Source organism: Molothrus aeneus, chromosome 1 (genome assembly GCF_037042795.1).
Source record: "Molothrus aeneus isolate 106 chromosome 1, BPBGC_Maene_1.0, whole genome shotgun sequence".
Taxonomy (NCBI): Eukaryota; Metazoa; Chordata; class Aves; order Passeriformes; family Icteridae; genus Molothrus; species Molothrus aeneus.
In genome coordinates, this window is record NC_089646.1 from 81,169,253 (window position 1) to 81,184,230 (window position 14,978).

Below are 14,978 nucleotides of genomic sequence, written 5' to 3' on the forward strand. Positions count from 1 at the left end.
AGAGGAGAGGGGAGCCCTGCTGTCCCTCTTGCCTCATCTGCAGCTTCTAGGCTGCAATCCTGTCACTCAACAGAGATGTTTTGAACGGGTTTTTTCACAACATAAAATACAACATTTGCAATGATTTCAACTTCCTGGCGAGTCTGTTGTTACCAGCAGCACTCTAAATACTGTACGGGGTGACTGTAGATTGGGCATGTTTAAGCCTGCTCATTGGTTTCTCCATCTGAGTGTTTCACTTCTGCACTAGATGCCACCAGAGTACCTGCCTATCTGGGTTTTTAGATATCAGTAGTCATCTCAGAGAGAATACCTTTCTATTTTGCCTCAGGGCAGCAGGCTTGCATGTCCTAGGATCTTGTTTCTTTTATTGACATACAACTAAAATTGCAGCCAGCAGCTGTGAGGATTAATTTTTGGGCTTTATTCTATGTCCATTCCTATAAAACCAGGAGGAGCAGTTGGAGAAGTATTGGTGCAAGCCTTAAGGAGCAAAAGAAGTCAAACCAGAAAAAAACCAGCTGTGTGCCTCAGGTGAATGAGAAATTCCACCACTGTGTGTTTGAACAAGTAAATCTGTTGTGCTCATTCCAACTCAGTTATGTGTCTTCTTTCTTTTCTTTAACCCTAAAAAGAGAAATGTTCACAGGAGGCATAAAAAATTTGTCCGAGACATCTTTTTATGAAAATCCTTTCATTAAGATTTTTCCTGCTGAGAAGCTGAGAAGCTTCAGCAACAAAATGTAAACAATAGTTATCTGCTCCTGTAGAATGCAACAGGTGGATCCGTGATTGGTCTCGTGTAGATGTTTAGATTTAGTGACCAGTTACAGCAGAGCTGGCTCTCTCTCTCTGTCCGAGCCAGCTGCTTTTATTACCATTCTTTTCCTTTCTATTCTTAGCTTAGCTAGCCTTCTGAGATGAAACTTTTCCTTCTATTCTTTTTACTATAGTTATAATGTAATATATATATATATATATCATAAAATAATAAATCAAGCCTTCTGAAATATGGAGCCAGGTCTACGTCTCTTCCCTCATCCTGAAAACCCTTGTGAACACTGTCACAAAAATTAAATACATAAGTTCCTTGAGACTGTAGGAAGTTCATGGATGCAATGATCTGCATAGTCCTGAGTCCATTACATAGGTGATTGTATCTTACAGGGAAAAAGTCTTATTGAGTATAGGAGATCTGAATGATACAGGGTTTGCAGGTCAAACATAAACACCATGTGCAGGCAAAGGCTTGCATTAGAGCAGAGTCCTTTGCTCTCCTTTTACCCTAACCAAAGGTAAAGGGAGAGCAAGGCTGGGCACCAGGACAGGGTTTACAGTCATGAGATGCATGTGGGATCAGGTGCGTGCTTCTGCTGACCCAGTCTGTTCCAGGGGACTGCAGCTTGGATGAATCCACATTCCATGGGGGCAAGGCAGGAAATACTTCAGTCTTGTGGCTCTGTGTACAAGACACCCACCTGGGAGGGGTTACACAAGGGCAAGCAAGATGCCATTAATATCAAAGTACAAACCGGATCTTTTCAGTCAAGTCTCCCCACTTGCTCCCTTGCAACACAAGTAATCTTTTTAATGGTTTCTTGTACAATCCTGATGTGCAAATCTGCTGACGGGTGTAACAGGACAAACACCCTCTTTCTGGTCATGACAAACCTTAATTTTGAGTTGTGTGCAGCTGCCAGAGCACAGAGAGGCAGGACTCCTTTTGCCTGGGTTATTATGCACTCAGCATAGCAATCTTATTGCACTAGTTGGGTCATCTAGGGGACTTCCTATTTTCATTCAAAAAAAGACAACCATGGAGTGTGAGTCATACTCTAAATATTGATGACACTGCGGGAGTGTAGACACCTTGCTGACATGAAGACATCATCATTGTAAATGTCTGAAATTTGGTGAACTGAGTCCATCTATCACCTATTAAACATAGTCCTCAGATTATGGTCGCTACCTCACAGAGTACTCCTGAGCATCTGCTGGGTGACTGGGGAACTTGTTTGTCATATACACCAAGAATAAAAATTTCTTTACTGACCTCTGTCATGAAATTACATTATAATTTTCTTTGTCTCTCTCGTTTGCATACCTCCCCCCCATGTGTACACACAGAGGGAAAATGAGTGTATGTCAGACCGAGGGCTAAGTTAATGTTCCTTGCATACAGTGCTGTTGTGGAAATAGGAATGGAAAATTTCAATGAGGCACCACAGACTCCAGTCTTTCTCGCTTGTCAAATGCAAGTCTAATCACAAATAACCTGGAACACTTTTCAACTTGTTGAGAATACTTATGGGTGTGGTTGTAGTATGTTGAATGTGTGTGCTAGGGAGACTTAGTAAGTTTTTTAAACTGCAAGTTTGCCAGGACAGATTCATCTTAATTCACCTCAAATTTCATTAATGACATTTGTTATAGTCAAGAAAGTATATGAATATTCTTCAAGAAAATGCATCACCAAACACACCACTGATGCTAAATGTCTCAGTTATAAATACTGAAGTCTAAAACCTTTGCAGTGTCTTCATTGTCTGCATTACACACATCATAGTGTATTACAGTGTTTGGGTGCATCTTTCCTTCTCAACTCCTTAGATAATAAATAAATGAAAGGTGGAGTAAAGGCAACTGATGTGGAGCCTGCTGCAGACTGCCTCTGTGCATGATCTGTCCCCACCCCTTCCGTTCGGGATGACTCTTGAGTGAAGCCTCTCCTACTTACTTCCCAATCCCAATATCTGCAGAAGAGTTGAAGAGCACCTGAAAACTGGATGGGCAGCACCAGGAGCAAAACTGTCAGCAAGAACTGGTTTTCTTCTTTTTCTGTTTAGAGAAATCTAGCTGGTGTCTCACTGAGCAGAAGAAGTGAGCTGGGCTGAAACAGGATCCTGCACTCCAGGTATGTGAGGGCAAACTGGTCCATGCAGACTGAGTTGACAGCAGAAAAGGATAACTACTTTTACTTGTGCTTAAAGGGAAAATCTGAAAATGCTAAGCAAGTAGATATACCTCTTTGAAAAGGCATGAAACAACCAGCAAAACCTACTCCTTTAAAGAGAGACTATTATTTTGGTTTCAGTAAAAATGCACAAAGACAAGTATCAAGGGGCAGATAAGATGGAGATAAAGGCTGTCAACTTTGGGAAAGACTAAATTTCATTTTGAGTCTTTGCAACAAACTGTGGTACAGTGATAGTTCTGAGGACACTGATAATTTATGTTCATCGAGTATCAAGTTCACATTAAAGGACCATAATATTTTTTTCACCCTTATGGTAATGAATTTCCATTCTTTTCCTTGTCTGGTCCACTGAGCTCTTAGCATTGAAATGAAATGCTGCTGTAGCTTAAAATGTTATCACTCGACCCGGGAAAAGGGCAGAGATGTCACATCTTGGCATCAATAGTTCAAGGTCCTGCCAAACAGCACAGCACTTTAAGATCACGTGCTCATACTCACTTTCTGAGAAGTGGAGATTGTCCTTAGCAGGATCTTTGCCTCTGTTTAACCTGATTGTGTTTTAAAATATGTTTAACCTCACTTTTCAAGTAGAGATTTGTTTTTTCCTGATGAAAACTAAGACTCAGCAGAATATAATTATGTGATTTGCTGCTCCCAGAAATGCAGTAGTTTGGGTCTGTCCTACCACCTTTTGTGGAGCCCACCTTTGTGGTGTGTAAATACCTCTCCTCAGTTTTTAACTTACTTGCATGAAAGCTGAATGATATCAAGACACCCAAAGAAGGGCAAAACTACTGGATAGAAGGAGAAGGTCTAAGAAGCCTTTCTCTCAAGGAACAGTAGGATGTCACAAGACTCATCAATAACTGTGGTTTTCCCCATGAGCAGCAGTAACTTTTCCCCCTGTTCCCAGCAGGCCCTGCATCCCCTCTGTGCTGCAGCACAGTGATGCAGAGCAGGGCATAAAGATGAGATGCTGCCAACTTGGAACTGTGCCATGGGGAAAGCAGGAAAAGGAAAAGTGTAGTGGATGAAATTGGTGGGAAGAGGGAATGAGGTGAGACTGGAAAAGTAGGAAATATCCTGGCGTGTTGCTTTGCCACACCACATTGCGTGGGACGAAGAAGGTGGGAGTAAATAAATCTCCTGACTGAACAGGATCCCATCAAACTTCTAAGCAGTTCAGGTGTGGCTGACTATTTACTAACGTTCTGTGCTGCCTGGTGCCTGGAAAGGAGCCAGCTGGCCTGGCCTCAGTCAGCACAGGCCAAAGAAATGGTTTCTGGGAAGCAACCAACGGATAGGGAGGAGGCTGGTTCACAATTATTGCAGAGTTTAGTGATTCCTAAGCAACACTTCCTTGAAGGGGACACAGGTTGTGCCCTTCTCAACAAAATACGACAGTGGAGTAGGACTGTGGCTGCCATCTCAGAGGGCAGCAGTGCTAGCTATCTTTGGGAATGCCTGTGGCTTCTCCAAGCAGCCTCCTTTACTTCAAACAGCTCATTCATCTTAGGTTATAAAAAAGAGAGGTAGGAAGCACTTTTGTATGAACAGACCTCTCTCAAGCATTTTCAGGCATTTCAAGCATTATGGGGGGGCCTAAACTAGGAGATAATCTCCCATGTGTGACACACCTTCCACTTTCATGTTATGCCAAAACAATGGAGGTCTTAATCCTGAAGATTAGGCTACTTTGTGCTTCCTAGAACCAAGCCTGACAGATGTTGAGAAAGGTGGGATGAAAATTACACATGTAATCAATTCTCATTTATCAGCACAGAGGATTACTGGTGATGAGAGATCATCCATCTTGTGGATTTATCTGAATGAGCTTGATTAGAGCAGTAAAGCCATGTCTGCCCAGTTCCTGCATGTCTACACCACTCTTAGCCAGGGTTATGGTTGTAATCAAGCATATTTGCTCAAACTCAGTGCTGGCCCTGCCAGATCTGGTAACAGCAGCCCCAGGCTTGGGAGAGGATGGGGAAGAACAGTGTCTCTGCACTACGCATTAAGGAGCATTTAATAAGTTTAAATGCATATAAAATTTGGGTATAAAGCAGTCTAAATGCATATAAAATATGGATCCTTTTATTGTGCCAGAGTGAATCATGCAAACTGGGAAGTGTTGTGCAGGGCATAAGCAAGCAGTGAGTCTCTGTGGCATCAACTCTGTTCTTCAGTCTGTCCGTACCATGGTTCCAAATGTGTCTGCATTGCCTAGGTAAAATTACCCATTACTCTGTGAAATGCAGCCCTCTGCTGCTCTAGTCAATGGAGGGCTGAGGAAGGCATGTATTTTTAGGGGAATTTGCTGCCCTTCCATGAAGATTAGATAGTTTTATCAAGTATATATTACAGCGCAAACTAAAATAGTAGGTTGATGTAGAAATAATGAAGTGGAGACAGTCATAGTGTATGTGCCTATGTACTGCACGCCCAAGGACAGTTTCAAAGTCAGCACAAAGTCAGTACATGGCTAGGAAATGCTACTATTATCACTGCCCCTGCAGACTTAATTGGATTCCTTGTACAGATGCATTGTAACACCACTTTTAATTACAGGATCGCAATCTACTTTTTGCACAGAGTCCATTCCAAGCTCCTGACACAGAGAGTCAGAACAACTTTTGACTTTAATCTGTCTAGCACATCTACTGGCTCATTGTCTCTAATTGCTACTTTTGCAGGAGGGACAAAACCATATACTCTCAAATATTCTGAATGAGGCTTGCACATAAGCTTGTTTTTTTGCAATCCCTCTCAAGGGCATAGGGGCACATGGCATTGGAATCTAGTTTATAAATCCATCCTGCGGCTCTTCACTAACTGTGCCCAGTCCTCCTGCTCTCAGAAGAGCTGTGACGGTGCTACAGATGAGCTACCAGGCACCAGCACCAAGAGAAGCACTGAAGACCACACTTCAATGCAGCAGTTGAGTGCTGCGGTCCTTGCAAATAGCTCAGAGGAACCAGCACAGGATTCCCCATGAAGACATGGGTGATGGCCCCATACCTCAGGAGACAGTGACATGGGAAGCCATAGTGCTTCACACCCATGCTCACAGAGCCACATGGCAGCAAAACAAATGTGACATGAGTGTCAAGACCTACATGTCCAGGTTGTTTTTAGTTTGTTCACTTTGATTTTGGTATTTCTCTTTATTCTCAGCTTAATAACATAATAGATGAAGAGGCATTCTTCACTGGAACATTGTTTTTGCTTTTTTCTACTTTCTCTCTTCATACAAGGATGTCAATGTTATTTACAGAAGTTATTAAACTACTTTCAGAAGACAATATTTGCCTTTTTGTCCTAAATGATTTTTGTTAACAAATTATTTTTACATTCTTGCTATATTCTTCTTGTTTTTTAGGTTTTCAAATGGCTGATCCTTTTCTATATAATACTGGAGAAAGGTCTCACTATGGGTGCCTTGGCCATGAAGTACAAATTGACTACCTTAAGGCATATGTTTGTAGACCATCTTTTTCCACGGACAAAGCTGTGATTGTGGTTCATGATGTATTTGGATGGCAGTTCCCAGACATTAGATACATAGTCGATTTGATAGCAGGTCATGGATATATGTAAGCAAATTTCTTTCTTATCTTCCCCTTAAATACACTGATAGACCACCAAGCCCAAAGCCAGGCATAGCATATGATGTTTCCAACAGACAACCATACACTTCAGTCTGAGCAAATAAAAAAGAAAATGGACAAAATATTTCCATGGAGCCACCAAAGATGCTAAAATTGACTCAGGAAAATGGCTAGCTGAGCACAAAGGCACAAGGAGTCTTGAAGTGCCTGTGTTTGTGCTTATGAAGCAACATGGGTGGTCCAAAGAGAAACAGTGGAATCTATTTTAATTTGTGTAAGCTTTTCAGAATCAAACCTTTTGAACATTTGCTTTGCCTTGTAACAGCAAAGAGGTATATATGTGTTAATATAGAATCAGGAGGTTTGTTTAATCCCTTTATTTTTGTATTAAGTGTGTCTAAGGAAATAATAAGGAAACAATTTGTGTCTTTTTTTTCCATAAAAGACATATACTTTTAGCTAGCTGATTACCAGAATAGGACGAGTAAAACATGATTCAGACAGTGATCGTGTAGATGTGTACTCTGGACTAGAAGATATTAAGAGACTCTTAGACAGTTTTAATGAAAATTGACTTGAATTCCATATCTCACACAGAACCATCTGCCCAGACTTCTTCAAGGGGACAAAACCCTGGACATCTACTGACCACTGGGCTGACTTTCCTGACTGGTTGAAAAATCATGATCCTATGAAAGTAGACAAGTAAGATACATATTTGTACTTGAACTTTAAGAAGCATCTAGCAAACAAGGAGAATTTATATGAAATGTTAGAAATAGCACCTCACAGCAGGGCAAGCTGGCTGCACAACCACAGTTTCTTGTTCTGGGTGATTCTTCTGTGGTTCTGGGCACTGTCTTGTCTGAGATTTGAATAGGATCATCTGCTCTGCCCGTCACTCTGCTTATTGTCCACATCTTGTGTTCCTGAGCCCTTTTCTGACTATGTTATACTGGCCATGCAGGCTCACAGTGTTTCACAGGCTACAAAATACCCAGCACTCTCACCCACAAGTGCTGATTCTGCACTCAGTTCCTCAAGATAAAGAGGAAAAGTCTTCTAAAACTGCAGATGTTATCTGCCAGTTGTCACATGCCCATCTTGCTCTCTGCCTTGCAGATTATGACAGATACTGACGAGATTCTCCTGAGCAGCACTACATAAAAATTTGCTAGACTGACCAAAACCTAAGAAACATCTGATGAACTGTACTGTTTTTTTCAGAGTGAAATAGAGGGATTATTTTCTGTAACAAGGCTTCTCTGAATTATGGGAGGTATTGCTGTTTCTTCAGCATCTCTCACCACAGCTCAAAACTTCAGATGATAGTGAGGCAATGGTGACACCCGATTGCTCAGCTACCATCCTGCAAGCCACAAGTATTCTTCTGACCCTGTCCAGATATTCAGCAGCCCCAGTCTATCTTCAATGTCTCTCAGCAAATATTTTGACCATATAATTCCAGAAGCTGTGACCAAATTTTTTAAGACACAAATTACTAGCAATTGTAAAAAATCCCCCTCCAAAGAAGAGCAGATATGTGGGCACTGTCTCAAAAAATTAAGATCTCAGGACATGCCTTTGCTATCTTCTGAGGGATCACTTGTAGGTGAACATTCCAGTTCAGATCCATTGCTCTTTCAGAGAACACAGAACCCAACTTATCCATGGCCTTCTTAGTATCCTTTCAAACAAACCAAAACTGAGAGAGCATGGCCACAGGCCTAGGACATAATGTCGTCCTCATGTCACTGTCACACTGGGTTTTTTTTGGTCAGCCTAACCAAACCTGAATGACCATACAACTCTACCTCATGTTCGAAAATGCAGTTAATAGCTTACGAACTCTGCATTTAAACTTAATTTAAAACTCTGTAGGCAATGAAGAAGATAAAATTATTGAGACCTCAGAAGTCAGCAATTTTAAAAAAAATTACTTGCTCTCATCTACAATAATAAAAATATTTTTCACGGTTTTTTTCATTGCACCTCATGCAAAAGTTTTTTTTTAAACATTGTTGTTACTGACAATGTAATTTGAGTAAATGCTATTTTAGCATAACATTCGTGCATGTAGGTTTGGTAAGATATTTTAGTATTAACTCATGTAACATGAATGACAGGAAAAATCTTTATCTAAATTGGTGAACTCTGTAGAGGTAGTACAGTGAAGCTTATCTATTCCTACAGTCCATATGCAAGATGTTGTTCTACTTGCAGATATGTCTTGTCTTTAGTTGTCCTGTCCTAGACAAAGTGATTCAAATAAAAAATAACTAATTTTGAAAACAAAGGAGCAGGTGACAATTCAGGTAAGTATTTAAGTGCCTACACCTGTACTTCCCTAAACTAGGACCAGAGATGTTAACCCTCATTTAATAATAGAAGCCACTGCTCAAGCCTGAAATGTGCTTTTTAAAGTAATCTCTGTTTTAAACAACTAAGGGTGCAGACACAGAAAAAATACCATGTATGTCTTTTAATTTACTTCTTAAATTGTCAAGTATTGGCTCTGCAATAGATTCCTTAGTTTACTTTTCTTTATATGTCTTAGGGAAGCTGATGTTGTCTTGAAGTATCTAAAGGAACAATGCGGTGCAAAGAAGATTGGTATCGTTGGGTTTTCCTGGGGTGGAATGGCAGTACATCACTTGATGCTGAAAAATCCTCAATTAGCCGCTGGGGTGTCCCTCTATGGTAGTGTAGAACATGAAAACTTACTTGGGTTCACATGACTATGCATTGTTTGTAATTCTACTTATTGCTTTGTAACAATTTCTATACTCAACTCAAAGGTGAGTTGCAGATTTTAATTATGGTTATTTCAGCCATAAGCTATATTGGTACAAAAATATTAAGGATACTGTAAACAAAAAAAATTTCATTCCTTGTTTTAGGAGAGCAGGGAAATATGCTTTCCAAATGCTTATTCTCCATCCACATAGCCAGTGTCCTCATCTAAGTAATGTACCTAATGAGTAAACCTAAATAGAAATGTTCTCTTTTAATTTGCCATTTATCTCTTTGTAATGCTAACCTCACTAATGGACTGTTTCTCAAAACATTACAGGAATAGTTAGAGACTCTGAAGAAAGATACCGTTTACTAAATCCCACATTTTTCATTTTTGGTGAGAAAGACCACACTATTTCTTTGGATCAGGTAAGCTGTTGTTCTGGAAAGACTTCTTTTCCCATAGCTCATTTATCTTACACAGAAATCCTTGTTAGAAACCACTTTCACATACAAAAAAATTAGACAGGTTGGACAGTTCTGTTTCTATTTCGACTTCCCCTCTATCTTGTTTAGGTTATTCAAAGCTTCTTTTTTGAGGTAAGAAATACAGTAAAGAACAGTCATCAGTCTCTGAGTGGCTAGATAAGCAGAGTGTGAAACTGGGCAGGAATATCCAACTGGGTATGAGCCAAGCATCTCAAAAACTTGTATGCTACTGCTATGGGTGAGAAATCAGGTAGCTAAACCATTGAATCTGGACACTGAATGGGGGAAAAAAAAGTATTTTCAGCTTAGTAACTGAACTTTCTGATGAGTTAGTCTCATGACTAACTGCTTTTGCCACAGGAAGACAAAATGAACTGCGTCAAAAGAGTGGGCATGAACTTTAGCTGAGACAAAAACAACAACTCATAGACTCAGATGTTTTGACTCCTGGCTGCCATCTATGTTCTGATATAACCCAGGGGTTATATGTAAGCATATGTGAGAGGCTGGATAAATATATGGGTAGGAAACTGGTGCCCTCTTCTGTGCATAAATTCTTTTTCTTCAGTGACAAGGATAACATACAACCCCTAGCACAGCTTGTTTTTTAGGGTAGGGTCTGACTGGAGAACTGGCAGTGTGCTCTGGGAATGCAGAAGTCATTCAATATTTTCTTCCAACTGCATTAGTCAGCATATTAATCTGTACCTCATATGTGTCTCTGCAGAGGAAAACAAATCCTTCACCCTCTGTCCTCGTTTTATGGCAAACATGTCTTTCTCCCAGGGGCACACTTTTGGCAAATGCATTTTTTCTGCATGTGTTACACATTGAAATCACTCCATTTTCTCCTGAAGCTTTCTTTCTGTGCGGACTGCATCAGTAAAAATTCCTACATTAAACAAAAAACAACCCTCAAATACGTAGTTTTCTGTACTGAAAAAAAGGGCTTCATAAAAAAACCCAAACCAAAATGACAAAAAACCGTGAAATAAATTACAATACTCTGTCTAATCTGCAAAATTAATAGAAGTAAGCTTTTGGGGAAAAATAAGCATTCATTCTTCTATTTTCTGACTTTTAGTGGCAATAGGCACAAACTGTGCCAGCAAATGTATATGGGTACATGAACACATTGTATACTAATTGCATACTAATCACCAAAACATTGTGCAAGAGCAATGTCTTTTTGTTGTTCAGTTAACAAAAGAAAAAAAAAGCCTTCCATGTTTTCTTAAACTCTGTTACTAAGCCTATCAAAATGTTTTGGACTGATGGTCACTAAGGTTTATGGTCCATGGTCTCTCAGGATCAGAGCTTCAAGTGTAGGTTACAAGTCTGAGTCTGAACAGAAACACACCTGTTCCTTTATGGCAATGAGATTTACCAAACCATTTTTGCTGCAACTGTTGAGGTTCTTAGACTCACCCATACTTTAAAAAAAAGTGTCAGTCTTACATCCAAAGAGGCATTTTCTCTATGAGAAACTGCAAATTTGGCAGATTTAAGAAAAAACCCATAATGTAATGGAAAAATGTTTTTTTTACAGATCTTCTTATTGGAGGACAAGCTGAAACAGTATTGTAAAGTTCCATACAAAATTAAAGTTTATCCTGGGCAAGTTCATGGGTTTGCACAACTGAAGCCAGAAGATATGAAACCTGATGATAAACCTTATATTGAAGAAGCTAGAAGGGATATGATTGATTGGATCAAAATGTTTGTTTGACAATAGCAGAAAGAAATGCTAGGCTTCAAGATCAGTGATTGATTTAAGTGATTGAGAGAAGAAGAGAAGAAAACAGTCAAGGGAAAATGATCTCATTTTGAAAGTTGACATAAACTAAAATAGGAACGCTTTAATTTATATCTTTAAATTATTTTTGACAATATTCACAGAAGATTGTGAAATAAAAGTCAGACTAAAGGATGATTAGGCATTAAAAAGTCTTTTGAAGTTTTCTTGCTTTTTATTTGCGACATTATTTTATATTATGACCTTGATACTGATGATAGTGCTTATCCATTTTTCTTTTCTAATAAGCATGACTTCACCATGACTTTACTTGAGTAATTGCAGGCTTTATTTTGGTATGATGACTGGTGGTCATAGGTGTTCACATGGAAGTACCCTGGGTTTGCATACAGACATTTTCTTTCATTACCTACGAAGTATTTTTCTCAGCTGCAGTGGACAGAATTCCCCGTGCATGAAACAAGCACTTGGCTATACTATGGAGTTAGGAAGAAATTATGTTATTAAGTGACACCCTCCAGATATTCCCTTGGCAATATTCAGAAGGGTATTTCTGGTATTCCTTCATCAACATCAAGGAAAAATAGAAACAGTCCCTCCTGCAGAAGTAATCCAGACATGAACACTGCAGAAACAGTGGGTTTTATGTCATGATGAAATTGTGGTAATCAGGCACAGGGCTCATGCAATCCTGATTATATTTTTTGCTGCACATTATATCCTTGTTCCTCTCTCAAGTTCTTCCCCTTTATCACCCTCATATCCTCCCAATAACATAATACATAAAAAAAAAAGCATACCCATGTACACTCTGCCCTTGTGTGTTTTTTGAATTTCATTCCTTGGTAATGACTTGGCAATTAGTGTTTACTCAGAGATTCTCTAAGGAACCCATCGCCCTTTTTATTTTCTTCATCTGTCAGTTTCTCACCCTGTCACCTTGTTAATGTTGCCATAAGTTAAGGCTAGCTAGCTATATTAATATGACTTTCCCTTTGATATCAGGCAGTCTGGCAGTTTCACACATTGTTATCCTGTCAGTGTAACTATATGGTCACAGCATGCTGGCTGTCCACACACCTCAAAACACCGACTATGTTAAACAATACTTGCTTGATGAGCCGTCTAAAAGGGCTTTTTATGTACTCTGAGTTAGATGCATGGGAGAAATACCAACAAGATATTATCAAGAGGCCAAAATAATAAAAAAAAAACTTCACTGGCAGCTATAGAAAATCATAGAACTTGGGCAAAAGGTTTAGAGTAGCATTCTATCAACATAAAACATCTCACAAAATGTTATTCACTTGTCTATTCAACTTGCCAAACTCCAAACCCATCTAATTTTAAATAATTCAAAACTCCAAGAAGAGTGAATTAGAAGAAAGAGACAAAGACAGAAAAGATACAGAAAAGAACAAGTATAGCTACCATTTCTAGTTCCAGCAGTGTCCAGTCTCTCAGAGTTGCATGCCCAGCTGTATTAATGCATTTAAATATTTTAGAGTCCTTATTCAATATGTCAGTAGCTGGTCCTGTTTAATTACAGGAAAGGTGCCATTTCTGTGTGTGAGGTCCTGATTTTTGATAATTATTCCTTCTGACGTGAGCAGGAGTTCTTCTCAAACTCTGTTGCTTGCAAAAGAGCTGACATTGCAGCAGCCTTTTCCTTGCACCTTCTATTACCCAGACACAGTCTGATCCACATGCAATCATCTTGTGTGGGTGTGTAAAGAAATATCACTACTGTGCCATTAGAAATCTGGGAAACCTTGTCTCTTTATGGAATAGAACCCTGACAGTGAAAGCTTGGATTTGGCAGCAGTTGCCTTGCCCTGCCTTGCCCTGCTTTGCCTTGCATTGCATTGCCTTGCCCTGCCTTGCCTTGCCTTGCATTGCATTGCCTTGCCTTGCCTTGCCTTGCCTTGCATTGCATTGCCCTGCCTTGCCCTGCCCTGCCTTGCCTTGCATTGTCCTGCCTTGCCTTGCCTTGCCTTGCCCTGCCTTGCCTTGCCTTGCATTGCATTGCCTTGCATTGCCTTGCCTTGCCTTGCCTTGCCCTGCCTTGCCCTGCCTTGCATTGCCCTGCCTTGCCTTGCCTTGCATTGTCCTGCCTTGCCTTGCCCTGCCTTGCCTTGCATTTCCTTGCATTTCCTTGCCTTGCCTTGCATTTCCTTGCCTTGCCTTGCCTTGCCTTGCCTTGCCCTGCCTTGCCCTGCCTTGCACTGCCCTGCCTTGCCTTTCCTTGCCTTGCCTTGCCCTGCCTTGCCTTGCCTTGCATTGCCTTGCCTTGCCTTGCCTTGCCTTGCCTTGCCCTGCCTTGCCAAGGAACTGTCTCTTAAGACTGTTTGCTGCCTTCATCTTTGGTGAAGATGGTGAGCCATCTCTGGGCAATGGTGAGCTACAGTCATAAAAATTATATTGTGACACCACTTCAGATGGAAAATATTATATCCATGAACTTTAACGAATAGGGCAATCTATGCTGCTTATTTCCCAAGTCTGAGGTACAGCTTTGCAGTCAATGAGTTTTCAGGTGGAAGAAGAAAGGATTTTGTGTGTGTATGTGTGTAAATAAGGGCATTTTAAAGTATGCAAACACAGGCATTTTTCTTTTCAGTTGTACTGGGGACCTTGAAATCCATGACACAAGTGGTTATCTCTTAAACTCAAGGACTGACAAAATTACACAATCAAGGTCACTGCTGTACATCAAAATGTACACTGTAAGGTACAATACAATACATGTATCATCAGTGTGACTTGCTGCTATTTGCCATCCAAAAAATGCTGGAATTGAGACTCTTTTGTTCTTCCAGTACCAGTAAACAATCCTGGTCTACTGGCTTGTTGTGCACGATGAAGAGTTAGGACTGAAGACATTAATTATTTATGTAATACTTGCACTTAGACAGTCCACAATCAGATTGTTAGATTTGTCTTCCTTTAGATTCATTACAGTCAAGCACTTAAGCTTTTGCTTTTTTAATTCTTAGGGACAGCATAGAAATGGATGCACAAATTTTCCAGACAAACTAGGAACAGAATGTTTTCCAAAGGCAAAGGCGATGAATGTGCCTGAGATGACTGAAAAATGGGTACATACAGACATGCCTAGATCACAGTCCTAGGACTTAGCAGGCTTAATTCACTGCAAAAAGGACACACAGGTCCTGAAATGCTCCTGTCTTGCCCTGGGAAGATGGTGGCTGGCACTGTGTTGACAAAAATAAATAATTTAGTAGATCTAGCCAATGGCTCCCTTCATGGTTCTCAGGAATGAAGGCATCAGAAGTAGGTTGTAGGCCATAATAACCTTGGGACCACCAAGATGGTAAGAGGGTGGGAGCACCTTTCCTGTGGAGAGAGGGTGAGAGAGTTGGGGTTGTTTGGCCTGGGGGGCTGCCTCCGT

General features: G+C 40.3%; 1 protein-coding gene across 1 annotated transcript; it reads left to right on the forward strand.

Moving 5' to 3' along the window:
• Window positions 1-6,364: 6,364 nt before the first annotated feature.
• Window positions 6,365-11,539, forward strand: LOC136553922 (carboxymethylenebutenolidase homolog). Its single transcript, XM_066545687.1, has 5 exons — window positions 6,365-6,570; window positions 7,183-7,290; window positions 9,143-9,285; window positions 9,659-9,750; window positions 11,360-11,539. The coding sequence occupies exons 1-5, from the start codon at window positions 6,365-6,367 to the stop codon at window positions 11,537-11,539; spliced, it is 729 nt and encodes a 242-aa protein (XP_066401784.1).
• The last annotated feature ends 3,439 nt before the right edge of the window (window positions 11,540-14,978 follow it).

What these genes read in the sequence shown, in the direction of transcription:
- LOC136553922 (XM_066545687.1), top strand. Translation starts at nt 6,365, where the DNA reads ATGGCTGATCCTTTTCTATATAATACTGGAGAAAGGTCTCACTATGGG. An exon ending in GATCCTATGAAAGTAGACAA is followed by an intron (nt 7,291 to 9,142) that starts GTAAGATACATA and finishes TATATGTCTTAG; the next exon opens with GGAAGCTGATGTTGTCTTGA. An exon ending in CGCTGGGGTGTCCCTCTATG is followed by an intron (nt 9,286 to 9,658) that starts GTAGTGTAGAAC and finishes AAAACATTACAG; the next exon opens with GAATAGTTAGAGACTCTGAA.